Source organism: Solea senegalensis, linkage group LG17, assembly GCF_019176455.1.
Source record: "Solea senegalensis isolate Sse05_10M linkage group LG17, IFAPA_SoseM_1, whole genome shotgun sequence".
Taxonomy (NCBI): Eukaryota; Metazoa; Chordata; class Actinopteri; order Pleuronectiformes; family Soleidae; genus Solea; species Solea senegalensis.
In genome coordinates this window covers 9,819,064-9,828,792 of record NC_058037.1, presented here as the reverse complement: position 1 = coordinate 9,828,792, position 9,729 = coordinate 9,819,064, and the positions used below count along the sequence as shown (strand labels likewise).

The 9,729-nt window shown below is 38.7% G+C and overlaps 2 protein-coding genes across 2 annotated transcripts; one reads left to right on the top strand and one right to left on the bottom strand.

Annotated features, from left to right (window-relative positions):
- Positions 1-989: 989 nt before the first annotated feature.
- Positions 990-7,027, top strand: eif2b4 (eukaryotic translation initiation factor 2B, subunit 4 delta). The gene is made up of 13 exons (XM_044049471.1): positions 990-1,052; positions 1,634-1,671; positions 1,802-1,982; positions 2,732-2,947; positions 3,026-3,108; positions 3,956-4,047; positions 4,172-4,286; positions 4,586-4,662; positions 4,800-4,902; positions 5,029-5,156; positions 5,303-5,480; positions 5,596-5,776; positions 6,029-7,027. The coding sequence occupies exons 1-13, from the start codon at positions 1,031-1,033 to the stop codon at positions 6,226-6,228; spliced, it is 1,614 nt and encodes a 537-aa protein (XP_043905406.1). The 5' UTR covers positions 990-1,030; the 3' UTR covers positions 6,229-7,027.
- On the bottom strand, positions 7,027-9,623 carry atraid (all-trans retinoic acid-induced differentiation factor). The gene is made up of 7 exons (XM_044049473.1): positions 9,497-9,623; positions 9,177-9,310; positions 8,359-8,427; positions 8,108-8,179; positions 7,909-8,030; positions 7,689-7,789; positions 7,027-7,582 (listed from the first exon to the last, which is right to left on the bottom strand). Exons 1-7 carry the CDS (start codon positions 9,593-9,595, stop codon positions 7,478-7,480), a joined length of 702 nt encoding a protein of 233 aa, XP_043905408.1. The 5' UTR covers positions 9,596-9,623; the 3' UTR covers positions 7,027-7,477.
- Positions 9,624-9,729: the final 106 nt, after the last annotated feature.

Genomic DNA, 9,729 nt, shown 5'->3' with positions numbered 1-9,729 from the left:
CAGAACACAATTAAAACCTCAACAAACAAGACATGGAGAATCAAAGTCAGAGTCCAATTCATTCTGCAAAAATATGATGCTGTCAATAACATACTCCAGGTTTTAGACTATAAAAACCCCAGATCTTATTCAGGATTATCTAATTTATTTTGCATCCCCAATCCTCAAAAATACCTTTTAAGTAATAAACTATAATTTATGGAATTTAACTGCACTATATATTACATTTTTCACAAATTGTCATAATATGACCATACAAAAATGACTGAAATGTACAGCTTTGAATAACTGGATATGTACATTATTTACCACATGAAATCAGCCATTTATGGTCCATTCCATAATCAACCATCTGTTTTATAAACACTGTTCTAATTCAAGTCTCATGAATAGTTCTGCATCAAAGCCTCCTTTCATTATGATTATAATGATCGCTTGTTATTAAAACTTAACTAAGGTATTGGATCAACTAAATTTCAGATTCATTTTGAAATATGCAGTGATGCTGCACTGCATTCTATAGACCAGTGGTCAGCAATGCTTGGCCCATGGGCATCAGTGGGCCAAGCATTGCTGATGCCCCGGCAGATGATTTAACAAATCTGATCTTAAATTTTTTGTTTATTTTCACAAAACAAATTAGTATTCAGTGGCTTACAAAAAACTGGCCCTTGACCACATTTACTTGCTCATCCCTGCAACAGAGACTCTTGTCTGTATCACAAAGTACAGGTTTATCAGCAGCACAAACTGCAGCCTCTAAAATGAGTATTAAGACACATCATAAACTTCATAAAGGTAGGATTTATTGCATAAATCTTGTATTAGACTGATTTAGAAACATGGACATTTGTGTAATTTCAGACTGATCTGAGTCAAGCAAGTTTTTTCAAAAGAAACAAACACATTTTGAAAGGTGGCGCCTGCAGCACTATGTTTGTCCACAGGGGGGCGGTGGGAGATTTTTCCTCTGTGGTTTCAGCAGCAGCAGCAGCATCAGCAGCAGAGGAAGTGAAACAGCACCGTAAACATGGCTGACAGTGGAGTGACAGGTGAGTTTGTGAGTGAATAAGAGCTCCACTTTTCATTTACATCCCGCTATATTTGACTTGTTTCACCGCGGGCGTGGAGTAATGTTGTCTCGCACTTGTGTTCCTGGTTTTGTCGTTTTCTTCCGCTTTGGTATCTAGCAAAGTTAAAATCCAAATGCTAGTTGTGTGCTAACATTAGCCTTCCACGCGAGCCCCACTGTGCGTTCGCGGGAGACGTTGCTGTAGTTGAAAGAGAGAAATACTAACATTTTTACGTAAAGATATTTTCATTAAAAGATACGCTGCAATGTCTGTGTGTGTGTGTGTGTGTGTGTGTGTGTGTGTGTGTGTGTGTGTGTGTGTGTGTGTGTGTGTGTGTGTGGTAGGTTTGTAGCGTTGTAAATGCGCTGCGGTGACCGTTGCAAAGCCGTTACTGTGTTTAGTGTGATGCAAGCCGAGCTAGTTTAGTGTCACACACAGGAATCTTATATTAACACCAAAACTGAAGAAGTGAAGCTATCAACTGAAATCTGGTCCTGTCAGACAAAGAGCCGACGTTTGTGATGAACTGATGTAATCCTGTTGGTTGGTTATGTTAACAGATGAGCCTGTCAATAAAGAGGAAATTGAACGAGCAAAGGTTAGTTTTTCCCCATGTTTTTCTGTGCTTCTGTTTTCACAGTTTTACCTTAAAGTTTCTGAGCTGGCCTGATTTTAGTGCTTTGTTGATCATCTTGCTCCTTTTTTTTTTTTGACACAATCACTGGCAGAGTGAAGGCAAAGAGCTGACTAAAGAGGAGAAGCAACGGCTGAGGAAAGAGAAGAAACATCACAAGAAAAATAAGGAGAAAAAGGATGACAAGGCTTCACAGGAGTGTGAGAAAGAAAAAAAGCCTGTCAGCACAGACGCTCCAGTATCACAGCCTCCATCACAACCCACAACACAGAAAGGTGCTCATGAAATTAATGACCCCCCTCCCTTTGACATCAGTATCCTGGTGTTTATAGTTTAATAATGTCACTAATATTAATCCCACATCTATCTGTGTGTGCATCAAGGTAGTTATAGTTCACGAAATAACGAAAACTAAAATTGAAAGGCACATTTTGTTAACTGAAATAAAAATAAAAACTAGAGTTTAAAAGAACACAATAACTAACTGACACGGAATTGTGTGTTTACAAAACTTACTAAAATGTTAGCGAAAATGTGCTCTGCTGGAAATTTTGAAAGACAGCCTTTCACTCTTAATGTGATGTATCTTATGAGGATACTTTGTTATGTATATTATTTATTATTATTTGTGCTGCTATGTTCATGTGTGTCTTAAGTCTGTTGGTTATTAGATTTTTACCTGGCACAACTGCATCCAACCTCAGCAGTATTAAGCACATTTTACACATCAGTCTACCTTCTTGTAGACTGAATGGATATTTGATTTGGGGATGGTTATTCATCTGTCCTTACACATTTTTACAAATTACATCTCTTTCTGGGTTTTTATGACAACTTTATGACAAACTTGCACCTGGCAAATACGAAAAATACTAACAATAAAACTAATAAGAACTAAACTAAAACAACGCATTTGCAAAAAATAAACCTACTACTACTAGCAAACCTGCTCTAAAAACTAAATACTTAAAAACAAAAAGTTAAAACTAAAACTAACCTTGGTATGCCTCTGTATCTCCTCCAGCTCCTTCACCAGTGCCTACCCCTGCACCAGTTCCCGTGCCTGCCTCAGACGCCGCCGTAGCTGCAGACAAGCCTGCTAAAAGTAAAGCAGAGCTAAAAGCAGAGAGGCGAGCGCGGCAAGAGGCTGAGAGATCGTCCAAACAGGGCAAGAAGGGAGATGTGGGTCAGCCGGCTCCCACGAGCAAACCCAAAGCACCACCCAGTGAGCTGCAGCCAGGTACTGCAACTGTGACGTTACGTGTGAAGTACATGTTACACACTTCTCAGAAGGATAACACTCTTAATGTATTTTCAGTGGTCAAGAGGCTTCCAGAACATATCCAAGCAGACAACCCAGATGTTTTAAGGAAACTAGCCAAGAAGTTGGAGAGACAACAGGTTTGTGTTTTTTCTAAAGATCTATGCGTTTGTCTGTTTCATGAGCAACACAATTTAGAAAATATTCAAACAAAACACGTTTATGCCTCTTTACCCAATGAGAAACAATTGAATTTAAGTGGAAATTTTGTCTGGATCATCTTCAGCAAGTAATATATTATAATATATTATAGATGTCAGAGAAAAAAACAAAAGGACTTTGTACACTGTTGTTGGCAAACGAAAGAAAAATTGTTCAAATGAAAAAGTAAATACTAACTGCTTATTTTATGGTATATAATATTTTATCGTTCACTTGAGTGGAAACCTGCATTGATAACTGTGTGTGAATATACTTAACATTACTTTCAGACACCAGATTTCAATGCTGCTGAAAAGGTTCAGGTCTGAGTCTGTAACATGTGTGCAGTTGACATTTGTGTCATTTTGTTTTGTTTGACAACCTTTTGTAGCTGTTTTTGTTTTCAAATATAGTCAATAATTGGAAAGTTATGAAAGCATATGCGTTGTTCAGTCAGTTTGGACAAAGGCGGCATGCACGTGGGATGGTGTTTTTTCTCTTTGCTGTGCAGGTCTTTAATTGTAAAACATACTGTTCTTCTGTTTGTTTGTGGCGAGTATTTACAACAATTGCATACGTAATGAAAGTTAAAGAATATTTTTGCCTTAGTAGTAACTCTTGTTACTAGTCTCCCTGTTCTCCACAGAATCTTCCCCTCAGATTTACAGGTTTATATTGTAAATGTTCAGGCTGTGCTGTGATTGTCTTCAACCTCACTATCTCAATGTTAACCCCTGAACTCCTGGACATTCATATGATTCTGGATTACAATCTGCTTCATTTCAGATCCCACTTCGGTCAGACTACGGCTACAAAGTCAGTTTGTTTTCTCACCTTCACCAGTACAGTCGCAAAGCCCCTCTAACACAGCTACTCAGGTAATGATGTTGTCTGAGAAAAAATTTATTTATTTAGTAGTGTGGGTAGGGAACATATTAACCAGTTAAATTCACAATTGGCTTTTTCTTTCTTTCTCTCACTCTTTTTTTTTTTTTGGTGCAGCATTCCTTCCACAGTGATTCATCCTGCTATTGTACGACTGGGCCTCCAGTATTCACAGGGCATTGTGGCAGGATCCAACGCTCGCTCTGTAGCACTGCTGCATGCCTTTAAACAGGTAACAATGACAAAGAAACATCTGCTACACTATATTATATTTGTTTATGTTTGACTGTGTGATAAAGTGCAAGTTAAAAATAGACAATAAGCTATAACCTTACCCAGCAGAACTGATACTGAAATCATTGTCTTCAGTTTTATTGTTATTACAAACAGGGAATTATAGTGAGCATAAAAGAATTGAGCGTCTGCATCGGACGTTTTTCCATTTAAATTGAAGACAGATTGAAAGAGATTAAAGTTAAATACCTTCTCCATAACTAATATCTTGCATTTTCCCTGTTTTTTTGTTCTCAGGTAATAATGGACTATACTACGCCTCCAAAGGAGGAGCTTTCAAGAGACTTGGTGAACAAGCTGAAGCCTTATATCAGGTATACACATTTTGAAATGATAGCAGAACATGAAGGGACTGCTTATAAATGTTTTTTTCTCAAATAAACTCATCAGTTACAGCTAATGTCTCTTTGTGTTTTAACTAAAATAAGCCCATGTCTTTTTTTTCTTGCAGTTTTTTAAATCAGTGTCGCCCCCTGTCAGCCAGCATGGGTAACGCAATCAAATACATCAAGAAGGAGATCTCTTATATTTCTAGTCAAGACAAAGAAAAAGAGGTTATTGTTTTGTCAGAGGTCATAAATGTAAAATCTATATATATGTGTAAAATCTGACACACGGTAAAGAGAATGTTACAGATTTTCAATCTCCCGTCCCTCACATTCTCTCCCATCTCCACTCAGGCAAAAACCAAACTACTGAACTGCATCGAGAGCTACATTAGTGATAAGATCATTATTGCTGCTATAGCTATTGCCAAGTATTCCATAGAGAAGATCAGCGAAGGAGACGTCATACTAGTTTATGGATGGTAAGACTTTTTAATGTTGACTTTCAAGGGCAAAAAGTAATGTTTTTCTCCTCCCTATTTTTGTCTCTCCCCTCAAACTGCCACCTTTCTTTCACATTCTTATCTAAAACTACCACATTTTACTCATGTTCATGTTGTCTGCTCAGCTCATCACTGGTCAACCACATACTGTGCGAGGCCTTCGAGAAGGGCATTAAGTTCCACGTGATTGTGGTGGACAGCAGGCCTCGGCTGGAGGGCAGGGAGGCTCTGCGGCGTCTGGTCAAGAAAGGCATCAGCTGCACTTATGTCCTTATCTCAGCTGTCTCCTACATCCTTCCAGAGGTGACCATGATCGTTGTAGCAGACTGAACAAACCATTAATATTCTATCGTTTCTATTAAAGCAGTTTACTGGCCCCGAATGGAGTAGCGAATCACGCTCCTGTATTCTCTTTTAGGTGTCGAAGGTGTTCCTTGGTGCTCACGCTCTGCTGGCCAACGGTTACGTCATGTCCCGCGTGGGGACGTCACAGATCGCTCTGGTGGCCAAAGCCTTTAACGTGCCTGTGCTGGTGTGTTGCGAGACCTACAAGTTTTGTGAGAGAGTGCAGACGGATTCCTTCGTGTCCAATGAACTCGGTATGGAAAGCATCCAGTGATTGTTCATGTCTCCTTTTCATAGGCGAATTTGCTCCAAGTTTCTTTATTCATAAACAATTCAAGTGTTTGTTTCCCCCAACATTCAACATACAGTGACTATTAGGGCTTTTAAAGATATAATATGTAACATTTGTTCATTTAAAGATCTAAAGCACTGCTGCTGAAAAACACTTTTAATTTCCACCTATTTGTTGACGTGTCTTAATTTTTATCACAACTTGTTCCCTCCAGATGACCCTGATGATCTCATTGTGACCCGGAAAGGAAAGACTCAGCTGGAGGACTGGCAGCAGGTGAAGTCTCTCGGCCTGCTCAACCTGGTGTACGATGTGACGCCGCCCGATTTTGTGGACCTGGTCATCACAGAGCTGGGAATGATCCCATGCACCTCTGTCCCTGTGGTGCTGCGAGTAAAAAATGTGGACCAGTAATTTGAAAAAAAAAACCAGCTCTCCTGAACCAAGAGACTGTGGAGTTGTGTGCATGAATGATTGCACACAACACACAATATCGTGCTTTTAGCATGCAATAAATATATATCTGTAACGGCATAGGCTGTGTTTTTGTGGTAAAATTGCATCATTAGAGTTTATTGAGGCAAGTTGCGTATTTTTTTTTTATGTTAGAGGGAGAGATGTTATGAGCTTTTTCCTTACAACTGAACGTTTAATTGCCAGTATTTAGAGCATAACATTTCCACCATGTTCAGGTTGTCAACACTATGCAGCTTTAAACTCGCCATTAAAGGCTTTTTTTAATTACTATTGAAGGCCCCATAAATTCTTCAGACTAGGTTTTATTGATTTGATCAATTGAACAGGATAAAAGATATATACCTTGGAAAAAGTTCTCAGATGGTTTGCTGTTGCATCCTCATGACAAGTTCTTCAACTTTTAAATCAAGTTTAACGACCAAGGAAAGCAGCATTTTTGACCAAATTTGTTCTAACTCGACAGATTTTAATTAAAGTATAAGGGGATGTAGGTCATGGCCAGAGAAGGCATTAATCAGATGGTTGGTGATCCGAACACTGACCTGAATACAGGTTAAAAACAACCCTGTATAGTTATTTTTTAGATTTCAACATTCGAACACATTGTCGTCACTGTATAAACAACATTTAGATATTTAATTTATATTGTATACTATCCTTCGTTAGCCTCATTTGCCTTTAAGTTGACACCAAATGTCCAGACTTTCTGTATAACATAAAAAAAACATACATGTGCTGTTTTGAAATCTTTATTTAAGATGAAGCTCGTTCAATACATGTTCAATGTGCAGTGGATCGACATTTGTTAATTTTCCCTGTAGCTACATTGTGTGAACTCAAAGTCAGTGTATGTTTGACACAGTTAACAGCAAGCAAAAACAAAAAGGTCAGAATGCTGTTTAATACAACCTTCATATTAATATCTTGTGTCAGTTTAATACATTTAAAAGTGTTTTTTTTTTTTTTTATTATTATAATATGGGTGAACACCTGTCAGAAACAATTCAGAAATAAAATAGTCTAAATTCCTCAAAATAAAACATAGCAGCTCCACAAAGATTTAAAATAAAATCTAAAAGACAAGGAGTCTCTTCAGACTTGGCGTCAGCATTTTTCCCTTTCAGAAAAGTCTGTTTCTGCTCAGTAGATCACTGCAAGGTAACGATAAAAACCAGTGGACTGCAGTTCATAGTGGTTTGACCTTACGTCTCTGTGTGACCCACAGCAGGATGGAGAGGACGACTGTGGACGCCCCAAGAGGCCCAAACACCTGTAGAGCTGGAAACTCCCCCTAATGTCAAAGTGAAAGATAATGCATATAAGACAAATAAGAGTCAAGTGCACCAGTGTTGGATTTGGTTTATAATGATTCTGACAAAGCTGCTTCCAAAACTGACCTCTCGAAGACACTTGTATCCATGATAGTTGTCAGCACAGCTGCACTCAAAGAAGCCTGGTCCATAGGGGGTGCAGAATGAGTTCTCTGGGCAGTCGATGGCTGAGGATCGTCAGACAATGGCGCGACAAACAGATGTCTCATATTACCAAAGAGTTCTGCAGGTTTAGGTGTGTGTGTATGTGTCATAACGGGAGGTTTGTGAGAGATGGGGAACTTACAAAGCTCTCCACTCCGATTGCACATGTTTTTCTGGTCGTCGCAAAGACGATTCCTTTCTTTTATCTCCACCTTTGACCAAGACATGTTGCCTCCAGGACAATCTATGTCCACTGGCAAAATCCTAAGGAGACAATTTGATTTAGAAAGAAACAAAAAGCCAACCTAATCAACCACGAGTACTAGGAATAATATACTTACATGTGATTTAACTCAGTAAATCCTTGGAATACTGTGTCACTCAGGTTGACAAGAGGATTAAGTGAGAGGTCTCTGCAAAACAAAAAGTGAAATGGTTCTTTGTCAGTAGAAACAATTTTATTTGATCCTAGAAGTCAAAAATAATGTTTTGTCACCATGTAAAACAGTCTCATTTGACCATGCAGAATCAACAGGAACTCCACTGCACTACATGTTGTGAAAATGAGTATAAAATTATTTGCAGTACATACATCATCACTGCTGTTGATGACTCGTGAAGATCCCCCACTTGAGTTAATGAACAATTGGAGAGATCCAACCTAACAAACACAACACAACACGTTAAATCGTTAACAAAAGTTAAGTTGCAGAAAAACTGTGCTTTATATGGTGTTTGACAACGTCGGAAGCTACAACACTGGTGACCTTTAAGAGACACAGCAGGGAAGCTCGTTTAAATACACTGATGACACAGCAGGAAAAATGATTCCTCATCATCACATCTTAAATTTATCTCTCCTACTGAACCTCCACTATTATGGATAAAGGTCATAATGAAGAGGGGGGTCTGCAACCCATATTCATGTGATCCAGGAATAATAAGTAATGTTTATACTATTTTTATTAACACATCTATTTTTAACTTGTCTGTTGAGTGTTTTTTCGTTCCAGAACTCAGGAATAGCCAACTATGTTCATAGTTTCTTTACTGCGGCACAGTGACAATAACATTTTGTGATCTTCTTCATGGACACATGGATGCTGCTGGAGCAGTATTTTAGTTTGTATGTACAATCAGTACTAGCTACTTTTATCATAGTAACACAGGGCACGGAATATATAATGAATAATATTATTATATATTCCTTGAGAAGTTTAATTTGTTTCTGTATTTTTGGTGATATATTAGAGAAACAAATTAAACTTCTCAAAGAAAAAAATTGTCAACATTTCATGTTTTTCTAAGTATTTAATTTCTGTTCTGCTGGCTACAACTTCCACATTATCGGCCTACAAATAGCAATGTCTGTATTTCCTACAGACCCTGAAGGCAACATTAAAGTCCTACCCGATGATGCGTTCAGGGTCGGTTGTGTTGTCATTTGTAACGCAGCAGCGTCCGTCTATCCGTCCAGCGGATACGGCGCAAAACTGTCCCACTGCGGTGCCATTGAGGACAGTCCCGCTGCACAGTTTACATACCTGGAGTTACAAATGATAATGGGGAAAAACAGGATTGTAAACAACAACAATCGCAGTCATTTGAGCGGCTGCTGTAATGTACTGCCACCACAACATGTCGTTTTCACAGCGATTCGTTCGCAAAACCTGCCATTCACGGATTCTATCAAATATCAAAGCTGTTACGGTGACAAACATAGGTCATACCTGCAGTTCAGTCGACTCACAACTCGCGTAAAAACATAAATTAATGATGAAAAGAAGCAACACAGGTTTCAGCTGGTTGCACCCAGCTTTCATTTTCATCGACTGAAGTCATGTGACCACTGTAGCCGACATGTGACCGGAAACTGGTCCAACACTTCACCCAAGAAGTCTAATTTAATTTTGCGCTGCAATTACGCATACACTAAATTAAGGGGTATTTAATCGAATGTTAT